The sequence below is a fragment of the Phyllostomus discolor genome, chromosome 1, assembly GCF_004126475.2.
Source record: "Phyllostomus discolor isolate MPI-MPIP mPhyDis1 chromosome 1, mPhyDis1.pri.v3, whole genome shotgun sequence".
Taxonomy (NCBI): domain Eukaryota; kingdom Metazoa; phylum Chordata; class Mammalia; order Chiroptera; family Phyllostomidae; genus Phyllostomus; species Phyllostomus discolor.
This window is the reverse complement of record NC_040903.2, coordinates 65,984,632-66,012,385: the sequence shown is the minus strand read 5'-3', so window position 1 is coordinate 66,012,385 and position 27,754 is coordinate 65,984,632. Positions and strand designations below refer to the sequence as shown.

Sequence of the window (27,754 nt, the reverse complement as noted above, 5' to 3'; positions counted from 1 at the left end):
GCCTCTGGGCCACAGGGACAAAGGAGTGAGTGAGTCAGGGTCTCAGGGTGGCTGCTTCATTCCTGCCTTTGGGGAACTCAAGCACCAAAGTATCTCATCGTAAGGAGACATTTTAACTTAGAAATAAATGTGTGTTGCTAAACATTCAGGCTGTTCAAGTCAATAACTGGGCCCTCTTGGTGGGAAGAAAAATTTGATTCCTTTCAACAAAATGTTTCTTTTAATGCTTAATTATTTTTTCAGAGGAGGGGCAAGGAAGAGTTGGGTGGAAGGTCCTTAAGTGAGGATTTTCCATTCTGTGTATGGAGAAGGGGTGGTTCATTAGCCCCTAGGAAGGGCCAGCTGCCCTGCTGGGGGGTTGCCTCCATGATACTCAGAGGTGAATGGCCGTTCTTTAGAAGAGAGTGTTGGTGTCAAGGATGAAACTGTAAACAGTAACTATGGTGAGTAACATTATTTCTTACATCTATTTGTCAGCCACCCTACATCCAGGAATTAAGGGGCATCGTGGGCCTAGATCAGGGGTTCTCAAAGTGTGAACCCCTTGGCCTGAATTTCAGCCTCCGCTAAGGACATGTGAGAAATGCAAATGGCCTTATACCAGGGCCTTATACCAGATCAACTCAGCCAAAAACTGTGGGTGAGGCCCAGAGATCTGTATTTTAACATGCTCTCCAAGCGACTCTAATGCAGGCTGGCATGTACGAACCACTGACCTAGACTCCTAGCTAATATCATGAGTTAAAGGTGCTCATCCGCAGGACAGTGACCTCCGTGCCAGACGATAGCAGTGGTTCTTTTCCTTGGCTGCCCCTAGGCTGCTTTTTAAAAATAGTAATACCAACTGCCTCCCTCACATGAACAAAATTTAGTCCCTAGGGGTGGGGCCCGGGTGAAAGCATTTTCACAGGGGCGGCTACCGGTGTGAAAACTGCCAACAGTCATCCCTAAATGTGCTCTGATCAAGTCTGGCAGACTTCCAGGAGGCAGAGTCTGTTGGCTCAGAAGCCTGGTATCCAGTAGCTGAGGGTGTGCCAAAGACCTGCATGTCCCCAGGTGTGGTTGTTTCTTCCTAAACTCAGGCTGAGCCAGTGGGCTAGTGCCCTTGGCCCTGCTCTGCCTCTGCTTTCCCATGGAGGCTGGAGCTGCCAGGCTGCACTCACAACATCCTGCTCCACTCTTCCTAACCCTGCTTCTAGCAGGGAGCCCTTCTTCAGATAAGAAGGGACCCTAATCCCTCTCTGGTGGCTTTCCATGTCCTGGTGCCTGACCTTGACTTACACCCACTAACCAATGTTCAGGATAATTTAAACGAGGGCACAGCCAATGTAATTTGCTCAGTGGCACCACCCACGCCCAACCTCTTTCCCTGCCCCTGGCCCTCAGCCTGCCTTATCACCAAGGGCCCATAGTCACACCAAACAGAGTGGTCACTGCTGAATGTCTAGGAGGAGGGAAGTGTGAGGGCCAAGCAGGATGCCTTGGCCCCAACTGTGTGAGTTGGAGGTCAGAGATGCACTTCAATTCTGGCCTGGGAATGAGAACGCAGATTGAGGAGGTGTAGTGAATGCAGGGCCAGCGAGCACCGGTTCACCCAGGACCACCGAGCAGGACTCACTGGGACAAACAGATGCTAAATGTGAGTACGGTGTGGCTGTCTGTGGGAAAAGACCCAGCCCTCCTCAGGATAGACCCAGGGACTGAACAGGGCAGAAGCAGCAAGTGAAAAGATTAGTATCCAATGTTATGGCACTTCCTCAGAAAATCAAATATAGGATCACTGTATGATCCAGCAATTCCAGTTCTGGGTACACACTCAAAAGAAATGGAAGCAGAGACTCGAACAGTTATGTGTGTCCACATTCATAGCAGCCTTACTCACAAGGGCCAAAGGATGGAAACAACCCAAGGTCCATCAATGGATAGAAGGACAAACAAAATGTGATGTATACATATGGTGGACTTCAGCCTTATAAAAGAAGCAAATTCTGACACACGTTCTGACGTAGAGGAACCTTTAGGACATTATGCTGGTGAACTAAGCTGGTCACAAGAAGGTGAACACCATGTGACTCCACTCACGTGAGGAACTGTAATGGGTACAGAATTTCAGTCTTGCCTTCTGAAAATGGTTGGTGGTGGCATTTGCACAACGATGTGAATGTATGTATGTAATACCACTTAGAGGTGGTCAAATGGTTAGTTCCATATTATCGCAATTTTAAAACAATGTCTGAAATGCAGAGGGCTGTGGGGTGTGAAACCTGACAGGGGATGCTTCATGTGTCACACAGGACATGAGGAGGGGTAGTTGACCTAGGTCTGAGCTGTCAAGACACAATTTCCTGAAACCCCTGCCATGACGGCTACTCTGGCTTCCACATTTTGAAATCCATCCTGAGTTTTAGAGAAGGGTACTCCCTTAAGAGAGTGCCTCAGGCTGCTTAATTGTGGCCCAGCTCAGGAAGGAGATCTCAGACCTGCCCTTTGCTGGTGCTTAATTAACAAGAAGTCTGGTCCCAGCTGTGCTACAATGAAGCCATTGTCCCAGGTTTATTAAGAGACACTAACAGAAGGCACTTAGCTCTTAAGCGGCTCCTGGAAGGAGAATCTTAAATCATCACCTTTGTTTCTGCTCGAGGGGGAAATAACCAACACCCTAATCCGATTTCCTTTTCCTCTAGTGGAAATTTACCTACAACTACTTTTTTAAAAATTAAAAAAAAATGATATTCTATTTTTATGACAAATCAAATAATAAATTCTAAGCTGGTTTTCCTTATAGATTTTCAGGTGACTTCATGGCCTAGATGGGTATAATTACGTTTTTTCTCTTAAATTATTAAAGGGAATTCAATATATTTCCATAGGTTACTTCCCTGGCCCTCCTGCCTCTCCATTTTTGGGGTTGCCAGTTGGGGGAAAGGACCTCTTGCAAATTCAGCGACACACGAAGCCTTGGGTTAAGTGGATGTTTCACTTATATGGGCCGCTCAGTCTCCGTCAGAAATTGATGGGACATGGAGGAGATCCCAACACAGTCGTGCATGACTTAACGACAGGGATGCTTCTGAGAACTGTGTCATTAGTCAATTGCGGTGTTAGACAGTCTGTGGGGTCGTGATGGAGTGCACTTACACCTAGATGGTGTATGGCTCACTGCTCACCTTGGCTGCCAGGTGGAGCCTGTCACTCCTAGACTTTGAGTCTGTGCAGCATGTCACTGTGCCGAATACTACAGGCAGTTGTAACACATGGCAAATATCTGAGTGTTTAGGTACAGTATAAGAAGTGAAAATGGTGCGCCACAGAGGGGACTTACCGTGAATGGAGCGTGCAGGACTGAAAGTTGTCCTGGGTGCGTCGGTGAGTGTACCGTGAGTGATATTACTACTGTAGCCTTAGAAACACCGTACAGTCAGGCTGCGCTAAATTCATTTAAAAATATTTTTTTCTTTAATAGCAAATTAACCTTAGTGTACTGTAACGTTTAACTTTATGTATTTTTTAACACTTTTAAACTTTTGGCTCTTTAGTAATAGCAGCTTAAAACACAAGCACATTGTAACAGCATTACAAGAGCTATGATATCACTAGGAAACAGAAAATGTTCGGCTCCCTTATAATCCTATGGGGCCACTGCCATACCTGCGGCGCTTAACTGTGGAGGGGATTTCAGATGGCTGATGAAGGCAACCTGGAAGAACCTTACTTTCTCCTCCCCTGCACATTTGCCCTGCAGCGGTCCCCACTTACCTGCATCCACTTGCAGGTCACTTGTGCCCCACTGGGAGCTTGACTGCTGCCCTAACAGGGAGGATATAAAGTCTCCTGGCAGACAGAGCAGAGTCCAGCCTGTTTTGCTATCCCTTCAGCCAGCTGTGATCACCATGGCTATTTTGTTATATATCTTTGATTATATTTGCTCTCAGACCACATAGTTTCCAGCTTCCTGGTTGACCTGAACTCTGGATTCATTATTCACAGATATTTTGCTTACCTGCTTTGAACTTGTTATTCACCTTGAAATTCTGGATGACTCTGGATGTCTGTGATTACTGTCTTGATTTCCTAATCATAATTTGCCTCGATCTCTAACCCCAATATTGTTCCTCATTTTCTTAGCTCTGTTGCTAAATCCTAAGCCATCCCTACTATCCTTGGTCAGCCCTGGGTACAAACAGACCATGCTACCTATAATTTAAATGGTTTCAAAAAGCAGCACTCCAAATAAATATTTTTATTTATTAGATATCTTAATGAGAAAGTACAGTATTAAAATCTTTAGTGGTCGCTTAGACAACTCAAACAATTAATAAGATTATCTTAAAATAACACTAAATTTGTAATACAAATTTGTAGTGGCAATTCACTGGTTAATCCAATCCCCATTCATTGACCAACTCAATGCACAGAACTCGTGCTTGCTTTTTGTTTTGTTTTATGTGTTTGAGGGGTTTCTGTCATTGTTGCTATTGGTATTGCTTGGTGAGAGGACGTCTGTTAAGTTCACAAAATGTGACAGACTAGAATAAAACAGATTTTTTGCCACAGCCATATGGGAATATAGTCTCTAGAACCTGGCATAACTGGGCTTGTTGTAGTCTCTACCCCTGGACTTACTGATGCTAACTGAGGATGCAGAGCACTGAGGTCTGGTAGTCTCCCAGTTGGCTTCTTCAGATGGCCAGACAGCTGTTACATGTCAGTGTCCTTTCCCCCCGTGAGACAGGCATTCTGAGAAATAGAGACAAAAATGTAGCTGAGAAAATGGCTTCTCAAAGTCATTAGCTCACCAAAATTGCATCTGACCCACAGAAGCTACGCTGACCCCTCCTACATTAGCAAGGCCATTCCATTCCCATTTATCAACCTCCTGCATTGTCATTGTCATGGTATGTCAAGTCTTCATTGCTGAATAAGAAAGGGTATGCAGGGCTAACGCTAATATGCAGGCTCTTTCAGAAGCCAAAACACAAAAAACAGCCCCTCCTGTTAGGGAGTTTGAGCTACTCCAGGGCAGATGTTCTGAAGGCGTGTCACGCAAGAGCAGCGGGAAAAGTCACAGCCTCCACGTTTATACAAAATGCATATTTTCATTCATTCAGTCCTCATGACATTCCTATTAAGTTCAAGACACTAGGGATAAACATAAAAAAGTAAGATTGTTAAATTAGAAGGAGGAATTTTACAGAGGAAAAAGACTTTACTAGAAATGAGTAACACTTTTTTTTAAAGGAAAACCCTCTAATATATTATAAACAGCACACTAAAGAAGGTCCTCAAATAACGTGGTTTAGATAAATGTCATTTTGTTATAATGTTGATGAGCTCTTGTTTATGTTAATTAGCCATTGGTAAAATTGGTTTCAGTATGTCATTTTTCTTAAAGTCACAGAACCTATGAAAAATGTTAAGAGGACTTATTTTACCAGCAATTGGGTCAAGGGTTAAATGGGATTTAAGTTACAGGTAAAAACTAAGTGAGTTTTTATCACTATTTACCTCTTAAAAATTCCATTTGCCTTCCTTTATGTTGGAAGGGAAATGTTAACTTCACAACTTCTAGACACAAATTTTCTAAGGGCTTCTAGGTTCCTACTTGGAGAGAAAGTGTTAATTATCTCTCAGCAACTCTCCTCTGTGCATTAACTCATCTTCATCCTCTCCTGGGAGAAGGAGGTGATTCTCCAGCTCTTGCCCTTCTTGGTAGAGACCCACTTCTCAAGCAGGCAGACCCTTGTTTGTTGTGAATAGCACCCCTACATCACAACCTGACTCCTGACAGACCCCGGACCATGGCAAACTTCCATGTGTGTGTATCTCCTAAATTAAACAAGACTTGCCCTGACTGGTGTGGCTCAGTGGATTGAGAGCTGGCCTCCGAACTAAAGGGTTGCCAGTTCAATTCCCAGTAAGGACACATGCCTGGGTCATGAGCCAGGTCTTCCATGGGGGGTGCACAAGAAGCAGCCACACATTGATGTTTCTCTTCCTCTCCCCCTCCCTTCCCCTTTCTCTAAAAATAAATAAATAAAATCTTAAAAAAATAAAACAAGACTTAACGTTTTCACATAAGGCAGTGATCACGCAAACACATGTTGTGAAAGGTATGCTCAAAAATCATCCTTGGCCCCTCAGTTCCATGGAAACTAAATACCAGGAGATTAAGAAAAGAGGAGCTGGGGCATTGGGTTTCTCATTCGGGGCCTGGGTCCATTTAGTGCAGACGGCCCTGATTTTATTGGGGTCTGGCATGTATATGAGAACTGACTTTTGTAACCAGGGTAATTGATAGGATGACATCACTTTTATGGCTATAGGACCACTTGTATAACAGTTTGTGAAGCTTGGGGAAAATATTTCTAAACATAGCTCTTGGCATGCAACCCTGGAGCACTTAAACCAGAGGGCAGCTCCTGCCTCCCTTCATCTACTTTCCCAAGGACCCAAAATATTTTTATATACACAGACAAGCATTTTTCAAAAATTATTCTCCTTTCCCCAAATGAACAGAGTCCACTCCCTCACGTTTGTGTGAACGGGTCTCTCAGGTTCTCAGTTTGAGGCATGATGACGCAATGATGACTCTTCGTCGGAGCTGGGACATTTTCCAGACCCAAATATGGGATTAAATGTGTTAGTGAGCAGTTTTGAAGTGCTCTAGGATTTCAAAAGATTGTTTGGGTTCAGTTATTGCACGTTGCCCACTCACTTCACTGTACAAGCGCTATTTCTAAATAGCCTTTCCCCAAAGAGCTGGCACTGGGATTATAAAGTGACAAATGGGAACTTCCAACATCGTTTGGACTTTTGCCCCAGATGGTGGGCGTGAGAGTGTCAGGAGCAGAAGGAGGAGGGGGTGGAGGGGACCTGTTGATAAAGGAAGAGAAATTGCTGGGCTCTTATTTGCTCTCCACCTTTTTCCCCAGAGCCCATCCGTGGCAGCATGCTTGGGCCAAGTCAGGGCCAGCAGGCCAGCACCTACAGCCAGCCCTTTCTGCTTGCTCCCCACATCCCACCCTGCCCCCTGGCCATGTCGTAGGATTCATTTAGGAATGCAGGAATGCTACCACTTCACATCCACGAGGATGGTTAAAGTAAAAAAGAAAGGCAGGGACGTTTGGGAAGGATGTGGAGAAATCAGACCCCTCATATATTGATGGTGGAAATGTAAAACAGTGCAGTCGCTATGGAAGACAGCTTAGGAGTTCCTCAAAAGCTTAAACATTGTTACTATATGACCCACCAGTGCCACTCCTAGGTGTCAACCCAAGAGAAGAGAAAAATGTATATCCACCCCCAAATTTGTACATGAATACCCACAGTAACATTATTGATAGCAGCCCCTAAAGTGGGGACACCCAAATGCCTACCACTGGATGAATGGGGAAACAAAGTGCAGTGTGTCCATCCAATGGGCTTTTATGCAGCAAGAAAAGGAATGCAGTGCTGATACTTACAATGACATGAATGAATGCCCGACACATTATGCTTAGGGAAAGAAGCCAGTCCCAAAAATCACATTTATGTAAAATGTCCAGAATAAGCAAATCTATAGAGACAGAAAGTAAATTAGTGGTTGCCAGTGTCCATGAATGTGGGGGAGGGAGGGAAATGGGAGGTGGTCATGCCAGCTAATGGATATAGTTTCTTTTCAGGGTGTTGAAAATGCCCTAAATTTAGATTGTGGAAATGGTTGCACAGCCCTGTGAATTGTGGAAATGGTTATACAACCCTGTGAATATAATGAAAAAGCCACTCAGTTGTACACTTTAAGTGTACAAAGTGTCCCGTACATAATTTATATCTCAATAAAGTGTTTTGCTTTTAAAGAACACTAGTGAAGAGCTATGGGCTACCTTCACTTAACGAACACACATCCAGCTCTGCCCCAGAGCAGCATTTTGGTTACACGTGGGGATTCAATAATAAAAGCATTCGGTGGATTGAAGAAACAAAATGTGCAATAGATTTAAACCTGTGTTTGAGTCCTGTGCTGGAAGTCAGGAAGGGAATGTGGAATTAGGATGAGAATTTGCAGCGAAGAGCTGAAAAGGTCCACATGTGGTGCAGAAGAGTCAACTGCACACAAAACCCAAAAGGAGTTCGTTTTCTACAAAGCCTGAAAGTATGGCTCATGGATGTTTCTGACAACATCCCTGCCTTCCCCTTACTGTTGGGGATTTATTTATTTCCCAGCACCTTCTCAGAGTCACTTGCCTATTGATCCTCTTTAGTCCTTTTAAGAGAACAGATGTGGCTTATAGTATGGCCTTAATTTAAGTTGAAATGTCTTGGTATTTGGGGCCTCAGCTGGACTGGGCTTTGATGTTGGAGAAACTGCCCTTTACCTTCAGATTCTGTCAGAAAAGATAACAAAACCCATCTACGAGAATCTTTTTAAACATACTATTTGTGCCTCCCAGTAGCTGCCTTTGACCTGATGTAGAGTGTAGGCATTCTCCAGTTAATCTTAGGGCTGCCACTTTCTAAAATAGATGTCAGTAAATAATCACCAGATAATTAAGATGGGTTACCTTCAATGCATTTCTGCATATATTTCTTTAGTTGCTATATGTATACTTCTCCGTGTGTGTGCAATTTCCCGTGTCTTCAGGTATTTGAAAATTTTGTTCATAATTTCACTACACATTACTTGCAAGCTAGAATTTTTCTGAGTTCTTCTCAAGGTGGCAATTAGGGCTGAAAACATCCCTAGAATCAGGCAAAGGCATTTATGGCTTTAAAAATGTATTATATACCTCCATCTTTACAACAACAGTGAGCTAGGGTCTGGGAGCAGGGACAGAAAACACAGAAGTGTGGGGATGGAGACAGGGCGGCAATCAATGTTTTTCTCTCTGGAGTTAATGGCCTTCAGGTGAGGATTAAGGGGGGGAAAGCAAGGACATCATGGTCAACGGCATCATGTTTGCACACACAGCCTCTCAGATTCCACTGTGGCAGCTGCCCTTTGAAAGAGAATTAGTGCCCTGACCCGTGTGGCTCAGTGGGTTGGGTGTCATCCTGCAAAGTAAAAGGTTGCCGGTTCAATTCCTGGTTAGGGTACACCCCTGGGTTGCACGTTCCGTCCCCAGTCTGAGTGCATATGAGAGGCAATCAATATTTCTCTCCCTCTGTCCCTTCCTTCCCCTGTCTCTAAAAATAAACACATAAAATATTTTTTTAAAAATTTTAAAGCCTGAATTATCAGCATAGAATCTATGACAGAATCAGATATGACTGAAGAGACTGGCTAGCATCCCCCACCAGCATGGGGATGTACCCTGTTCCTGTGTCCTGTGCTTCCAAGGGCTGGAAGACACCTGCCAGTGTCACCGGGCTCAGATTGCAGGTTCCACAGCAAGTCTGCAAGGAGGATGTCCTTGTCCCCACAAGTGGTAAAGACTTCAGAACAATCTAATTAGGTCTCACCCTTTTCAGGAATTAATACGTTGGTATTCAGGCATTCTTTAAAGCTTATTATGGCAACTTTAGACTTAAAAGATTCCCAGACCATAAGTTAAATCTATATTTAACTTTAAAAAATTTGAAGTCACATTATTTAATCAGAGGATAAACAATACCTTTAAAACTGTCCATATCTACTCCATAATTGCACGCTTTGGATAAGAGCTGTGTTCACAGCCCACATCCCCAGAGGGTGAAGAGCATGGGCTCAGGGACACAGGCGAAACTAACTAGATATGGCTGGTCTTTGTTTTTCCTTGAAAATACCAAGGTGGTTAGGTAATGTTAATGGGACAGTCATTTTCCACATACCATTTGTTTTTTAATTTAGCTTCTTTCTGTCTTTCATTTCTTTGTTACCCTTTCTTTCCTTTCTTCCATTCTTCTTTTCTTAAATAAAATTATCTCTGCTAATGGCGTGTTAAAGGCAAGATTCCTTAGTATCCCTCCCCCACCTTTTATTACAGAGTGTGTGGAAATAAAGGAATAACATACAGGAATGAAGTCATGCATAATGTTGTACCCCAGAGCTATTACTCATGGAAAAATGATAAAATTCATCAAAGGAGAGTTTAGAGGAAAATGGTCTTCCCTTATTTATTGAACTAATCAATGTATCAATCCATAGCAGAAGGAGAAAAGGGACTAAGAGAAGATAATTTCAAGAAATACAGATTTTGAAATGATCTCAAGACCTTCATGTTATCAGCGGTCAGTAATATCTTTGAATTACCTGGCCATGGAAAGTGCTCCAAAAAATAAATAAAATTAGATACATGCCATGCCTTGTGTAATCCACTTTAAGTATATTGTCTCATTTAATCCTCGCAACAACACTGTGAGGTTGCTATGATTCCTATCTTACAGATGAAGAAATCTGTCAGAGAAGTTAAATAATTTGTCTGAGGCCAAATTTAAACTCAGTTATGCCTGACTTCAGGTTAGTGAGTCTGTGCTCTACGTCCATTTTTTTTCTTTTTAATTTATTTTATTTTTTAGAAGGGAAGGAGAAAGGGAGATGAACAATGTGTGGATGCCTCTCACTCACCCCCTACTGGGGACCTGGCCTGCAACCCACACATGTGTCCTGATTGGGAATTGATCAGTGGCCCTTTGGTTCTTAGGCCCATGCTCAACCCACTGAGCTATGTCAGCCAGGGCTCTACTTCTGTTCTGATGATATTATATGTTCAAGTTGAAGAGATGTGAATGAAGAAAGGAAGGAAAGGAGAGAAGGAGGAATAGGAAGAATGTGCACAAGGCAAATATTCCTCAGTAACTACTATGGTTTTTCAGGGCCATCCAACCAAGATACTATTGAGATTAAACACACTTTTTCTCTGAATTGTCCAGGTGATGTTGTGACTGAACCTCTCCTACCCATTGCCTTTCTTTCCTGCTCTGAAATCTATTAAATTAGGATGCACATGCCCTTATGAAACATGGTTTAAAGCAATCAAACTCAAAACAACTGAGTTGACATCTCAAATTGCTCTACCACGTTCAGCTGGTAGATTTCCTTAGGTTGCAATTCATATAGGGCTGATCCAGTATATTGATGTAATAAAGAAGAGCCTGATTAGGTCTCATCCTTCTCAGGAATTCAAAGCTTTCATAGAGCTTTGGAGGAAATGCCCCATGGTGGGGAAATGTGGGCTATTTTGCCTTTACCTCCTTTATCTGCTTTCCTCCCAAGTTGAGGATATTGATGTTAAATCATCAGGTAAGCTTTCTTGCAGTCCTTTTAATCCTAACCTCCATTTGGGAAATTACCAAAGAAAATGCCTGGGTTTTTACAAATTGGCCACAGAAATAGCAGTTTCTCCAGAGCTGATATAAGATGGGCCTTTTTGCTTTGCCATGCAGACACTCTGGTTTTCTAAGTTTGAAAGAGTTAAGAGAAAAGATGGAATGCCTTGGGAATGTTGGCAGGGAGGCCGCGGCTCTCTCCTCTCTGCTTCTCACCCTGGACGAACTCCCAGAACCAGGGAAACTCTGTGATGACTCTGGGCTCATGCTCTCCCCTCCATTCTGCCCCAAAAGCCAGCTTGGTGTCCTGGAGAGGGAGGGATGTGCAGTTATCTGCAGGGTGAGCCTTGTTTTCACCTCATCCCTGGAGAGTTGCCAGAGACAGGGAGAAAACATTTTCAATCAGGAGCCATTTGGTAATCCTTATGGGAAAACAGTCCCTGAAGATTGGTGGGGGTGGTGGTGAGGGAAGGTAGGGGAGAGGAGAGTGGAACAAGAGGAAACGAAGTTATTTTGACTGCATTTTTCCTTGCCTGATTAAATCTAGTGACATTTGAACTTTTCGTTACTAAAAGAACCCAGCTCTGTATGTGGGGCCTGGGACCAGAGGGTAAAGGCGGGGCCTAGAGCTTGCAGGGCTGCAGGGTCGCTTGGCACGGAGGACCTGCTCTGTAGCTGGGACCAGCTGGTGTGGGACCTGCTTGCCGGGATCTGAGGACCTGCCGAGGGGAGAGCCTTCGGGTCCTGTAGCTGATGCTGAAACCATGGTGCTGCTCCAAGGCTGTCTACCAGGTGGGACCTGCAGCTATTCTTTGCCACATGAGAAATGTTGGGGGTGGTGGCAAAGAGGCAAAAACTATTATCATGTGTTTTGGATTGTGAAGTGTGTTATGCTAAACTGGGCAGGGGGGGTGATTAACATTAATTGAACATCCTCTTCGAGGTACCAAGTACTGTGAGAGGTGCCTTGTAATCTGTATCTAATTGTTTTCCAAACCACCAAATAAAGTAGGTGCTTAATGTCACCATTTTGGAGATGAGGTTATCGAAACTCAGGGATGGACTTGAGCTGTTTGAAGTCACCCAGCTGGTCAAGCCAGGGCCCTGCCATGTAAACCAAAGATGTTCTGGCCACGAAGATGAGGATGCTCTTTCCATGAGTTCATGCTCCTCTTACAAGAGACTCTGTTTTCTCAAAGTGTGTGTTGGGGGTGGCAAGCTGGTAAGGGGCGTATGGCTCTGGGGACAGCAGGCAAGAAGGGAAGAATGCTGAGCAACAATATCCAGTCTTTGTTCTCACTTCCCTGTTTCTTTGGTGGCTTACAGAGTGACCTCTGAAGTCACACATTCACACAAACTTTTAAAGAGAAAATTCTCTGTAGGAATGCAGCCCTTCTGAATCAATTGGCTGGGGGTGCAGAGCCCTTACAAGGGGGAGACCAGAGCATCTGTTTTCCCTGTGCATCCCTCCAGACTATGTCCTTTTGCCACGGAGACTTCAGTCCTCACAGCCCTAGCCCAGCCCGAGAGGAAGGAGACTGGGTGGGGGTGGGGGGTCGGGATTGGGGAGGTGAAGGCAAAGTAGTGACAGGACAGGGCTTCCCCTGCCCTGGTTCTTGATGGGGGTGTCACTGCTTCTTCCTCAGCTGATGGTGTTTTGTAACCCAGTTTATTTCCCTAAGTCGACTTGAGTAGTTTTGGCCCTCTCCCCTTGTTAGCTGGCTCATCACATGCTTGGAACCAAGCAGGCACAGCTGGCCTTTGTATTTTTAGGCGTAATTTGGCGGTGTATAATCCCTTAATGAACTGTAATGATTAAACAACACGGACCATGTAGCCACCCTTCCTCCCTCCCCTCCTTGTGGAATGTCTGGACTTACACTGAAGCGACAGTTTTGGGGAAGATGTGCCCAGGAGCCCTGGGTTGGTTTTTACAGAGGAGCACAGCTGTCTCAGGACCCTGCTCCCTCCTCTTTGGCTGTCCATTGGCAGTCAGACTGAAAACCAGTAAGTGATTTCTGGAAACGAGATTTTTTTCCCCCAGAATTTTTGTGTTTGAAGGGCACATGCCTATAGTTTTACTATTAACAGCAGATATGTCCATAGTCAACCTTGCATAAATGAAATGTGAGAGAAGCATTCCCAAACTTGACAACAGTCTGAAACATTTATGCGAGGGTTCCAATGATTGCCTGTGAATCTGAAAGAAATCTGGAAAAAAATCTTCCTGATGGGAGATTCAATTAGTCTTGTGATTGTTTCGTCCATTTGAAGATTTTTCAGAAACGTGGCTTTAGAGTCAAATCTCAAACAGTTTAGCATTGGGGCTTAATTTCTTAATGAAGGTAATTCTTTCTTAGGTGTTGCTGTGCTTGTGAATGAATTTGAGGGCCCTGGATTCTTTTCTTTTCTTTTCTTTCTTTTCTTTTCTTTTCTTTTCTTTTCTTTTCTTTCTTTTCTTTTCTTTTCTTTTCTTTTCTTTCTTTTCTTTTCTTTTCTTTTCTTTCTTTCTTTCTTTCTTTCTTTCTTTCTTCTTTCTTTCTTTCTTTCTTTCTTTTTCTTTCTTTTCGTTTCTTCCTCCCTCCATCCCTTCCTTCCTTCCTTCCTTCCTTCCTTCCTTCCTTCCTTCCTTCCTTCCTTCCTTCCTTCCTTCCTTTTTTTCCTTCTTCCTTTGAGACAGAGGAAGGGAAGGCAAGATAGAGGGAGAGAAATATTGACTGGTTGCTTCTCACATGCTCCCAAGTGGGGACCTGGCCTGCAACCCAGGCACATACTCTGACAGGGCATGGAACTGGAGACCATTTGATTCCAAGGCTGGTGCTCAGTCCACTGAGCCACACCAGCCCAGGATCCCACTTTCTTTTTTATCTCCTGCTTGTCTTCTTTATTTCTCAGAAAGTTATATAAAAGCCAAGATTTTAAATCAAGTGGGCAGGGTGCATTTGCTTCACCTCAAGGGGCTTTTTTCAGGACTTCCCTTAATGTTATAAGTACACTGAAAAGAACATTGAATTTTATTTGCTACCAGGTTTGGAAAAAAAAAATGTGTTACTGCTCAACCTCTATTCAGTCCATCAGACACTTACTGAGAAGCAAGTAGCATGTGCCCGTCCTCTGCTTCCTCCCGCACAGAGGCAGGGCAGGGCGGCAGCCTCATGGCCACGTAAGAATTAAATGAGGGCACATTTGCTGAAGTGTGCTGCACATACTAAGTGTATGCAGATGGGAAATGCTGTTTTATAATATACTTCTTAACAGTATTCTTAGTGTTTTTTATCTTGGGAAAAGTTCACCAAGACTGTCTTTATTTTTTTAGTGATAAGGTGGCTAATGGCCATTTTTGTGTATTTTGTTTAGGCAATTAATTGTCTAGGAAAACCGCCGTGTTTCCTTTACTGTCACACTACTCCTCTCACACTCACAGCACTTCTCACACGACGCATGAGGGTTTCCTCCACATCAGTTCTGACTGACCGGATCTGGTGCAGGCCCCACAGGTTAAGGGCTCAGTCCCACAAGATTGCCCCCCGCCCCAGATGCCAATCCTGAGTGGTAGGTCCCCAGATTACCCATACTTCTGTTCAACTTGGCTACAGATTGGAGGTTTTCATGAGCCCCTCCCTGAACAGCTTAAAGAACTCAGAAGCACTTACATTTACCACTTTGATTGTAGGGCAAAAGACATGATAAAGGATGCAGATGAACCACCAGATGAAGACAAACATAGAGCTTGGGAGGGTCCCAAAGACAGGAGCTCCTGTCCCCGTGACATAGGGGAGTGTCATCCTCCTGACACCTAGACGTGTTCATGGATCTACTGAACGCTATTGGAACCCCTACCTCCTACATTTGGGATTTTCATGGATGCATGCAGTATCTCATAAACATGATTGGTCATTAAGTTAATCTTCAGCCCCTCTCCTCTTCCTAGAGGATGGGGGTGGGGCTGAAAGTTCCAAGTCTCTAATCATGGCTTGGTTAGAGCCCCTCCAGGAGCCCACCCAGAATCACATCACTAAAACAAAAGACACTCCAATCACCCAGGAAATTCTAAGGGGATTTTTAACTCTGTGTCAGGAACCAAGGTCAAAAGCCAAATATTAAAATAAAAGATGCTCCTAGTGCTTTTATCACTTAGGAAATGACAAGGGTTTTATGAGCTCTGTGCCAGGAACTGGGAACAGAGACCAAAATATACTTTTTCTGCTACTTTATAGCAATGCTTTCATGGTTCACAATTTCTCCGTTGGCTAAGGTGATGGCTGTCAAACCCTGGCTGGACTTGAAAGTCAACTCAGGAGCTTTTACTCTCACCCATGCCCAGACCCGACTCCCAGACATCCTAGTTTAATTGATCTGAGGCCTGTGATTGGTATGTTGTCAAAGCTTTCCAGGTGACTCTCATGTGCAGTCCAACTGGAGAGCCCCTGAGCTGAAGGAGGCTCCTTCTACTATCTGGTAGTATGCAGAGGCTTACAAAACCCTCAACAGGCAGCACAAAATCATTGGAGGAAGAGGACACTTTAAAAATGTATGTATTGCCCTGGCCAGTGTGGCTTAGTTGGTTGGAGAGTCATCCCATATACACAAATATCACAGGTTTGAACCCTCGTCAGGGCACATACCTAGGTTTCAGGTTGGGTCCTGGTCAGGGTGTGTACATGAGGCAATTGATAGATGATTCTCTCTCACATCAGTGTCTCTCTCTCTCTCCCTCTCATTCTTTCTCAAATCAATAAATTTACCCTTGGGCAAAGACTTTAAAATAAATAAAATAAAGATCAGAGATTAACTCAGTTCAAATTAAGTCCATTCCTTGGTCCATACAAAGCACTTGATAAATGTTATTTTTGTTATGTTTACCCAAAACCATGAGGAGAGTGCGCTTTCTCTCTCAGGGTGGCAGTGACCTCTCTGGAACTCTGGAGGGAAACTCGCCCCATTCCCAGGTCCCCATCACGATCCCCAGAGTGTCTCCGGTGCCCTTAGCACCATGGGCAGCTCCACTCTCCTTTCTGCAGGAACTTGGTCTTTCCTCTCACCCAGTACTTCTAGATCACATTACTGTCCCAGACGACAGTTAATTGTGGAGCCTGAAACATCCACATTTGGGGGTGGAGAAGCTTTAAAAAGAGAAAAAAAATTTAAATTATACAAATTTAGGTGAGCAAGGAAAACTACAGCACATTACAAATGTAAGATAGCATCACAAAATCCAGAAAAATGGCACAAGTTGATTAATTAACTGCCTAACACATCTCTATTAATTCTTTTTTCTCCTGTATATTTTGGCTACTTACTCTTTTTTCTTAATTTTTGTTTTTTAAAGTACAATTGACATTCAATATTTTTATATTAGTTACAGATATATAGCACAGTGGGTAGACATTTATATAATTTATAAAGTGATCCCCCCAATAAGCCTAGTATTCACCTGGCACCATCCATAGTTATTACAATGTTATTGATTATATTTTTTATGCTGTACTTTACATCCCCATGGCTATTATGTAACTACCGATTGTACTTCTTAATCCCTTCACCTTTTTCACCCGGTCCCCCAGTATCCCTCCCACCTGGCAACCATCAGAATGTTCTCTGTTTGTGAGTCTTTTTATGTTTTGCTTGTTCACTTACTCTGGTTTTTAGATTTTACATATAAGTGGAATCATACGGTATTTGTCTTTCTCTGTCTCATTTATCTCACTCAGGACTACCCTCTAGGTCTATCCATGTTGTCACAATTGGTAAGATTTCATTCTTTTTTTACGGTCAAGTAATACTCTGTTGTATATATGTACTACTTCTTCTTTATCCACTTGTCTATTGATGAGCAGTTGGGTTGCTCCCATACCTTGGCTATTGTAAATAACACTGCAATGAACAGAGAGGTGCTTTTGTTCTTTCCAATTCGTGTTTTGGTTTCCTTTGGATATATTCCCACAAGTGGGATCACTGGGTCAAAAGACAGATCCATTTTTAAACTCTCTGAGCTATTTCCATACTGCTTTCCACAGTGGCTGCACCAGTCTGCATTCCTAGCAACAGTGCAAAAAGGTTCCCCTTTCTCCACACCCTTACCAGCACTTGATGTTTGTTAATTCATGGATGACAGCCTTTCTGACAGGTGTGAGATGGCATCTCATTGTGGTTTTAATTTGCTTTTCTCTGATGACTAGTGACATTGAGCATCTTTTTGTATTTCTACTGGCCATCTGTATGTCCTCTTAGGAGAAATGTTCATTCAAGTCCTTTGCCCATTTTCAAATTGGATTTCCTTTTGGTGTCAAGTTGTATGAGTTCTTTATAAATTTTGGATATTAACCCCTTATCAGATATATCATTGGTGAATATGTTCTCCTAATTGGTAGGTTATCTTTTCATTTTGTTGATGGTTTCTTTTGCTGTGCAAAAACTTTTTAGTTTGATAAAGTTCCATTTGTTTATTTTTTCCCCTTACCCAAGGAGCTATATCAACAAAAACAACACTAAGAGTAATGTCAGAGAATATACTGTCTATGTTTTCTTCCAGGAGTTTTGTGGTTTTAGGTCCTACACTTAAGTCTTCAATTTATTTTTAGTTTATTCTTATATATTGTTATAAGAAGGTGGTCTAGTTTTATTTTTTGCATGTATCTGTCCAGTTTTCCCAACACCATTTATTGAGTAGACTGTTTTTTCCCCCATTTTATATTCTTGCCTACTATGTCATAGATTATTGACTGTATAAATATGGGTTTATTTCTGGGCTCTCTATTCTGTTCAGTTGTTCTATGTGTCTGTTTTTATGCCAGTACCGTGTCATTTTGATTACGCTAGCTTGTAGTATAGTTTGAGATCAGATAGCATGATATCTCCAACTTTCTTATTCTTTTTTACTGCTGTGGCTATTTGAGGTTTTTTGTGGTTCCATATACATTTTAAGATTATTTGTTCTAGTTCTGTAAAAAGTGCCATTGATAGGTATTGCAGTGAATCTATAGATTGCTTTCAGTAGTATGGACATTTTAATGATATTATTTCTCCCTATCCACGAGCACAGTATATGCTTCCATTTATTTGTATTTTTTGTCCCATTTTTTCCTCCAAGGTTTTATAATGTTCAGAGAACAAGTCTTTTATCTTCTAGGTTAAATTTATTACCAGGTATTTCTGATGCAGTTGTAAATGGGATTGCTTTAATTTCTTTTTCTGATAGTTCATTATTAGTGTATAAAAATGCAACTGATTTCTGCATATTTATTTTGTATCCTGCTACTTTACTGAATTTCTTTATAAGTTTTAGTGGTTTTTTGGTGTGATCTTTAGGGTATTCTCTGTATATAGTATTATGATATCTGCAAATAATGACAGTTTTACTTCTTCCTTTTGAGTTTGGTTGCATTTTATATTTTTTTCTTGTCTGATTACTGTGGCTATGACTTCCAATACAGTTTTGAGTAAAAGTGGTAAATGTGGACATCTTTGTCTTGTTCTTGATCTTAAGGAAAATGCTTTTACGTTTTCCTCAATGGGTATGATGTTAGCTTTGGGTTTGTCATTTACGGCCTTTATTGTGTTGAGTTATGTTCCCTCTATTCTCACTCTGCTGGGGGGTTTATCATAAATGGCTGCAGAATTCTGTCATAAAAATTTGCATCTTTTGATATGACCATATAATTCTTATTTTTCATTTTGTTTATGTGGTGTATCATATTAATTGATTTGCAGATATTATACAAACCTTGCAAGCCAGCAATAAATTCTACTTGGTATATGACCTTTTTAGTGTATTCCTGATTTTTGTTTGCTAATATTTTGTTAAGGATTTTTGCATCTATGATCATCATGGATATTGGCCTATACTTTTTTTTGTTTGTGGTATCTTTGTCAGGTTTTAGAATCAGGAAAATACTGGCTTTGTAAAATGAGCTTGGAAGCCCACCTTCCTCTAAAATATTATAGAATAGTGTGAAAAAGGTAAGTGTCAATTTTTTGAATGTTTAGTAGAATTCACCTATGAAGCTGCCTGGTCCAGGACTTAAGTTTGTTGGGAGTTTTTTAATTACTGATTGATTTTGTTAGTAGTTATTGGTTTGTTTAGATTTTCTGTTTGTTTTTTTTTAACTCAGCCTTGGAAGATTGTATGTTTCTAGCATTTATCTGTTTCTCCCAGATTGTCCAATTTGCTGGCAAATAATTATTGGCATTATTTTCTTATCATCTCTTGTATTTCTGTGGTGTCGCTCATTGCTTTTCCTCTTTCATTTCTGATTTTATTTATTTGGGTCCTTTTTCTTTTACTTTTGATGAATCTGGTTAAAGGTTTATCAATTTGGTTTGTATTTTTGAAGAGTAGCTCTTGGATTCATTGCTATTTTGTATTTTTTAGGCTATTTTATTTATTTCTGTTTTGGTAATCTCAGTTATTTCCTTACTTGTACTCCTTATGGGTTTTGTTTTGTTTAAGTTTCTGAAAGGGTTTAGTTAGCTTATTTGAGAGTTAGATCTGTACTAAATTCATTATTACTATGAATTTCCAACTTAGAACTACTTTTGCTGTGTTCCATAGGTTTGGGGTCATTGTGTTTTTATTTTTGTCTCAAGATATCTTTTTATTTATTCCTTGATTTATTTTCAACCAATTCATTGTATAGTAACTTGTTATTTAGCCTCTTTAATTTATGTGTTTTCAAGTTTTTCCTTATAATTCATTTATAGTTTCATACCATTGTGGTTAGAGAAGATACTTGATATGATTTCAGTGTTAAATTTATGGAGACTTGTTTTGTAGTCTAACAGGTGACCTATCCTGGAAAGCATTCAGTATTTGACCACTTACTCTTTGATCTCTTCAAATGATTTTGTAATATTTCTGTAGAGACAGAGAGGAAGATGAAATGACCTTTCCTCTAGCACTACTGATCAAAACTTTTTCCCAATGTTAATGTTAGTTTAGACATGTTTCTTTCTGATTCACAACTTACTGAAAATACTGTTCAAGTTTTTAAAATTGTTGTCAAATTTGGAAAGCCTTCTTTCTTTTCCTTAAAATTATATTTTATTGATTATGCTATTATTGATGTTGATTTTTCCTCCTTTGCCCCCTCAACCCTGTACCACCTAACCCCTGAGGCAACATCCCCACCATTGTTCATGTCTATGGGTTATGCATATACATTCTTTGGAGACTCCTTTTCCTATACTGTACTTTACATCCCCATGGCTGTTCTGTAACTACCTATTTGTACTTCTTAATCCCCTCACCTCTTCACCCATTCCACCACACCCCTCTCCCATCTGGCAACCATTGAAACATTCTCCATATCCATGATTTTGTCTCTGTTCTTATTTGTTTAGTTTGTTTTTTAGATTCAACTGTTGATAGATGCTCACTAAGTTCCTTGAGCATCCTTATAAAAAGTGGTTTGAACTCTGCATCTAATAGATTGCTTATATCCATTTCTTTTAGCTCTTTTTCTGGAGTTTTGATGTGTTCTTTTGTTTGGACCATGTTCCTTTCTCCTTGTTTTGGCAGCTTCCCTGTATTTGTTTTTATGTATTATGTAGAGCTGCTCTGACTCCATGTCTTGGCAGTATGGCCTAATGTAGTAGGTGTCCTGTAGGGTCCAGTGGCACAGCCTCCCCTATCACCCAAGCTGGGTACTCAAGGTAGACCCTTTGTGTGAGCTGAGTACACCCTCCTCTTGTAATTGAGCCTTGGTTGCTGTTGGCAAATCAATGGGAGGGATTTACCCAGGCTAGTCAGCTTCAAGGACTGGCTATGTCCACTGATCACCAACCTCCACCCTCTGTGGAGGATCAGCTGTGCAGGGGCAGGGTGACAGTGCTCTGATGTGGTCTGTAGCCTGTCTACTGTGTGTGCTGGGCTTGGGGTTTCCTGGGTGGTACAGGCCAAGGTCAGCCCTGACCTGTGTTTTGCCAGGAGCCACCCTGCTTGAGCTATAAAGGAATCTGCAATGGCTGCTACTTGTGATGGGCTTGGAGATTCCCAGGGGAGGCCAAGCTATTAATCTAGGCTGGCTGCTGCTAGTGCTGGGCCTAGGGCTCACTGAGGCTGTCTATTGCTTGTCTGAGAGGATTTTAGGAAGTTGTGAAGCAAGAGCCAAGACTATCCCTTCATATGGAAAAGCATCTTGGGTGGAGCAGAGTCTCTGGGGATCTCCAAAGCAGGTCAAACAGTGTTAGCCAGGTTGATGGAGTCTCAGATATGGCACCAGCTTGCCAGCCTTGTTGGGGGAGGGTTTAGAAAAGAGATGATGGTCTCTCTTTGTCTTGATGCCAGGTACTTCAATACCTCCCTTTATGCCACTGGTGCCTTTCAAGCTACTACACTGGTACTGGAGCTCAGAGGGAGTGAGTCTGTGTAGGTGAGTCCATGTGTGGGTTCACTAAGAGAAGCTCCTTAAGGCTCCAGCAGTTTCCTCCACCAACTCAATCTGTACTGGTTTTTGCAGCCAAAAGTTGTGGGGACTTGTCTTCCTGGCATTAGAACACTGGGCCATGGGGCCTGGTGTGGGCCTGGGACTCTTTGCTCCCAAGATATCCCTCCTGAATTTTTATCCACCACCTATGGGTAAGGGATCAGACCATTCTACATCTGTGCCCCTCCTACCAGAGTGAATAGATGTGGTTCTTTTAATTCTATAGTTGTCAGACTTCCATTCAACTCGATTAATAATGGTTCTGAGTCATGGTCATTTTGTATTTTAGTTGTAATTTTGAGGTGGTTGTGCGAAGAGGTGAGCCTTGTCTGCCTACATTGCCATCTTGACCAGAAGTCTGGAAAGCCCTCTTTCAAGTTTCCTTTGTTTTTATACTCTATTATCAAACAAACTTGTTGTTTATAGTAAAAGAACAGGCATATGCCCTCTAAACGCCTGAGTTTTTTTAAAAATTCAATTGAATTCTATTTCCTTTAATGAAGAAAAAATTATGTGGTACTTTTGTAATGGTGTATGTTGTATATTATATATACCCCGGACAGGAGACATGCTTCTACTTTTGACTGTGGATTATGAGAACTGGACCCTCTACTTATAATTTACTATCAGATAATTAGAAGTTTTCTCCTCTGACTAGCTTCTGGTTCCTAGGGTATTGAACCTTCTCCTATGTAGAGGCCACATTCTTCTATAGCCAGGTGCTATGAGATGTAATACCCAGTTAAGACCTGGCCCTGTACTTCCATGTATGACTTTGGCTTAGGAGCATGGCAGGAAGCCATGGCTACATGGATACAACTCATTTTCATCTTTTCATAGATGGAAGTGACCGTGAACTTCATAAATACATCCTACTTGACACAAACTATATGCATTCCAACTCAGCTTTTCTTTTGCTGGATTCCAAAAAATTTTAATGGTGAGTCTGATGCTACTTGATGAAGAAGAAAAGTTTAACAGAGGGGAAGTTATTGTGGAAAGAGACATTAGTCACAACTGAAGTATAAGCTTGATTAACTTCATGATAAATCTACCTCCATACCTTCCAACGCACCCTCCATCACCTCTGGTTGTGCCATATAAACTATAGGAAAAATAAATAAGACCAATAACTTCAAATATGCCCTGCCATAAATTGCTTTTGGCCCCCAAAATGTTGAACATATGTATGGTGTATGTAAGCCTGTTTTAGATTATTATTTTTTTAAGTTGGATGTCATTATTTATTTGTTATGTTTTGTTTTTGGTTTATTTGTAGCAAATGCATCATTCATTAGAATGGTCTACTTTGTTTCTGTTTTTTTATTTTCTTCATTAAAATTTTTATTTATTGATTTTTTAGAGAGAGAGAGGAAAGGGAGAGAGAGAGAGAGAGAGAGAGAGAGAGAAACCTGACTTGTCGCTCCACTTATTTATGCATTCATCGGTTGACTCTTGTCTGTGCCCTGACCATAGAACAAACCTGCAACCTTGGTGTATTGGGACAACTCTCTCAGAGACTGAACTACCTGGCCAGGGCCTTCTGTTTTTTATTTCCTAATACCTGCTGGACAAAGCACAAAAGAGGCAACATCTCTTCTCCTCCTGGTTTTAAGACATACAGTCTATCAAAGAAACTAGGAGAGGGACCATGTCCCAGGGGACATTCCCACTTTCCTCCAAGAAGTGTGGTTTGTTACATGGTTTTAAAATCATCCATGGTTCACCCATCTCTGCTGCTTCTACAAGAAAATATGGACCAGTGGCTAGAGTGACCACTCAAGTATCAGAATTTGGGGAGGGTCCTTTGTTAAATTTATACATACCTATTCTAACCCCATGCTTTAACAATAACACTTTGCGGTCCATAAAGCCAGGCCTGCAATGACCTGTAAACCACATTTCCTGCAAACTCTGTAAGAAAAACAAGACAACAAGTGAACAAATATATGAGATTGCCTTATCATCCTGGGGGGCGGGTGTTGTCATCACAGAGAATGATTTGTGTTTTCTTAGTAGAAATTGTGCTTCTTTCTGTACTGGGAGGTTCTAGAAATATGAACTGTTTTGAAAATGCAGCTTTATCAGTTATATTCATGATTAATTATGATGATGTCAGTAGTAAATTCTAATGACGAGCACTTCCTCTAAAATGAGATTGGGTTTTCAATAATTCATTTGTATCTTCTTAAACAACTAGTACAACCAGTCTGGAGCCGACGGATTACACCATGATTCAAACAAACGTTTCCACATGTGGAAAGTTAGGCTTTGATTCTCAATTTGCTATTTTTGCTGTTCCTCTTTCATCATTTCATTATGGCAATGTATGTTTTCAAAGGGCTGTGCCCTTTGTATTATTTAATGCCTACATATGGTGTGGGGCTTAGCCTTTTCTCTGATGATCTATAACATGTGTTATGGTTAAAGGGGGGAAAGATAGGTTTGTACCAAGAAGAACAATTAGTGAATTTATTATGTTTGTTTGTAACTTTCGGTAAGCCTGTGTGTTGGTCTGAACCTTTTCTGCTAGTCCTTAGAGCTGCAGTGCCTGTCAGTATAGGAGGAAGTGTCTGTGTTCCCACTGGTGCGCTCAAACGTCACACACCTCGTCTCCTGCAACAGTATTTTCTTCTTATTAATTGATTGGAGGGGGAATTGATCTATTTGTTGTTCCACTTATTTGTGCACTCATTGGTTGGTTTTTGTTTGCACCCTGACTAGGGATCGGATCTGCAGCCTTGGGGTAGCGGGACGATGCTCTAACAGGCTGCGCTACCTAGCCAGGGCCCAGTGTTTTCTTTCGCTGACACAGAATCATGTCTTCGTAATGGGAGTGGAAGCAAAACTCTCATTTTTTAAATTTTGTAATTTCCCCTCTTTGACGTGGATAGTATTTGTAAACAACATAAGAGCTCTGCACTTACTCTGTTCATAAAATATTTTTGAGTCTGACGTGGGGCATGTTTTCATCCACCTTAAAAGCACTTTCCTGGTTGCAGTGAGCACAATAGAGGTTTAACCTTCTCTGTCAGTTATCTCAGCCGTCTCTCACATTGGATCAGTTCCTCCCAACATTTGCTAATCGACTTTCAAAACATTGTGGAAATCAAGTTTGCATTTTAGCTTTTGACTGCATTTGAATTGTGAGGGCTTCTAAAATTCTGCTTAGGTGGGGTCTGGAGATAGTAATCCTGTTGGAAAGTGTGTAACCAGTTTTTACTTAAATCGTATGTTCATTTGGGGGTCTCTTGGAGTGGGACTGATGGAGAATATGAAGGATCTAATTTCTCTGTCACTGCCTTAAAAAATATTTAACTAAATGGATAATCTTTGCCAAACAACTTTGGAAAGTCCTATTCCTCCCAAACTGGTATCTTTTCAAAGTCCCATCAATTGAGAGGCAATTTTTCACACATCTTAACTTCAAAAAATATATACGTGCATGTCTTTTTAGAGTTTACAGAGTATTTTGAAATGCCTCCTCTTATTTTCGATCCTCAGTGCCACGGGAAGGTGTTGTATATAGGGGCACTGCACTGGGCTTAGAGAAGTTAGTGGCCAGCCTCTGGTGGGGAAGGATCTCAGCACTCTGCCGTCTGCATGTTTTCCGGGGTCACGATCCTCTAGGCAAGTGCCGCAGATTTGGAGTCGTCCCTTTCAACAGTTGTTTGGAAGGAGATGGTTAGCAGCAGATGCTGAGGTCAGATATTCTAAATTATATTTCCAGCTTTTACAATGAATTAGGGTATGGCATATTTCTGCCTCAGCTTCCCCACAAATTAAGATTCCTTCATTCACATATTTATTCATTCATGTTTTGTTTATTCATCTAACAAATAATAAAGGAACACCTGGTATGTGCCAGATATTGTGCTAGGTTCTGGAGATGGGATGGTGAGCAAAACCAAACATGATTCCATGTTCTTCTAGAGGCTATGTTCCAATGGTAGAAACCTGACAATCATTCATTTACTCAACAGTGCTAATACAGCAGTTACAGAAACTCAGGTAAAATGAAAATCGGAGGTCAGTGCTTTGAGGACAAGGTACGTGATGGCCCAAGAAGGTATAACAGGGGAGCTTACCTGTTTTGAGATGTCAGGGAAGCCTTCCTGAGGAGGCAGTGCATGAGCAGAGATCTTCAAGACAAGTGGCAGTTCACTAGGCAGAGGAGGTGAAAGGGAGATGGGCAGGAATAACACAGTGTACCAACCCAAAGTTGCTGCAGCAGATGGGAAGACAAGAAAACTGAGTTGTATAGGCCTAACAATCATGAGTCCTTATTTAATCAATATAATGTGCTTTATATCATTTATAATACTGGTGACCATACTGCCTGACCACTGGATGCTGTTCATTAAGAACTATCCTAACCCCACGTTGGACCTTGTGAAAACCAGCTGGCCTATTTTGAAAACTTCACCACCCAGCCTCAGCTGGATATTTTCTTTATTCCCAAGGGTGTGAGCTCATTACCACACCAGATGGGTTCCCAGTAAATAGTAATTGTGCAATCTGATTATTTTCATGTCATGCTGACTCCCTGTGAAAGATGGAAGCAGGGTATGGGGTCTCTACCATTTTTCTAAGAGGAGAATTTCCTTATTGTGGCCACACACCCTGCAGATTGAGACAACACATGCAGTTCAGAACTAGGTACCAATTCTGGATTAAGGGTATACTGACAGTCATTATCTAACTTTGGAGAATTGATCCATTTTTATAACAGCATACATCAACTAAAGTAAATTGGGCTTCCACAGTGATTCCTTGGAAATCTCAGTGACTTTACCTGACAGAAATTTATTCCTCACTCATAGGAAGTCCAGCAATGCTCTGGATGGTAGACAACTTTCCATGGGGTCATTCAGGGTCATCTTGGAACACTATCCTCCTCTAAAGTTTCAGTGGCCTACTCATTGAGCAAAGGGAAACAGAAGGGAAGTACCCATGAGAGTTTTTATCGGTCTTTCCTTCTACTCACATCCCATTGGTCAGAATGCAATCACATGGCCACCCTTGACTGCCAGGGATGCTGGTGGTTGGGCAGCTGGCTCACCAGTCAAAAAGGGGCAGCTTAGCCTGGAATAAGGATGTGTGCTCTGAAGTCAATGAATTAGATATAAGTCCTAATTCCCAGATCAGATCTTTTCATCAATAAAATGGAAATAACACCTCTATTTACCATATAGTGTTATCTTTAGGATTGAATGAGGCATTGCATGTAACATACTTAGACCAATCCTGATAAATAGTACATACTCAATAAACATCAAACCTTCATTATTGATGCATTCATTTGCCACAAAATAAAAGCAAATGTAATCCTTTTGTCTCAGAAATCAGTTGGGATACAAAACAATATACCTTAGTCTCGCAAAGAAGAGAAACAGCCCTTATTATTAAAATTTGGATAAAATTATTCTTCCTGAACCTCCTGTAAGTTTCCAGGGGAAATTTAAGAGAGTATTTTTTTGACAGATAGATTTGTTAAGAAATAAGCAAGCTATGGCCCAAGATTCATCGTGGGAGTTATGGTGTCTTAGGTGACAGACGCTGCCGGGACTCCCAGCTGAAAGGAAGATTAGTGGTTCCTAGAAATCTGAAGGGCCCTCTGTTCTCCCTTCCCTGCGAGAGCCTGGGTCCAAGTGCGGGGGCTGCTGCTCCCACACCAGGCAGCTCTGTTTGTGCTTCCCCAAGTGAACATTTTGTTTACAATTTCCCTGTTCCAGGGCAGCCACTCTGGCTTTTCCACAGCGTCTATTGGTCTGGGCCAAATAACCCACAGTTTGTTTTCACTCTTGGGCAAGTCAAGAGCACAGGACACCCTCGAGCATTTTCTGAGTAAGAGGAAGTTAGTGCTTGTTGACCAGCTCTGGGAGGCAAATTGCAGCTGATGCCTCCTCCAAGGGCTCTGACCTGGGCCAGGTAGCAGAAAGGCATAAGTTGTAAGGGCCAGCTCTCATCGTGTGTTCAGGGGTCAGGAACTGAGGAAGAGGATGAGGTCACCGTGGCCTCCTTTTAACACCTGATGTTACATTTAATTCACTTCCCATGCCCTTGAAGCCTTAGATTAAACCCTTGGAAACAATTGCTCAGATGTT

At 41.8% G+C, this 27,754-nt stretch overlaps 1 protein-coding gene across 10 annotated transcripts in view; it reads left to right on the top strand.

Annotated features, from left to right (window-relative positions):
- FRMD4A (FERM domain containing 4A) overlaps positions 1–27,754 on the top strand; it is a 584,868-nt gene that overhangs the window by 284,462 nt on the left and 272,652 nt on the right. Inside the window, exon 1 of one of the 10 annotated variants that reach the window (XM_036023935.1) lies at positions 11,933–12,015. The exons of the other annotated variants lie outside the window; for them this stretch is intronic. Coding sequence (XP_035879828.1) covers positions 11,977–12,015 — 39 coding nt within the window. The 5' untranslated portion in view covers positions 11,933–11,976. Of the gene's footprint in view, positions 1–11,932; positions 12,016–27,754 lie in introns of those variants that run through there. 10 annotated transcript variants of the gene reach the window in all.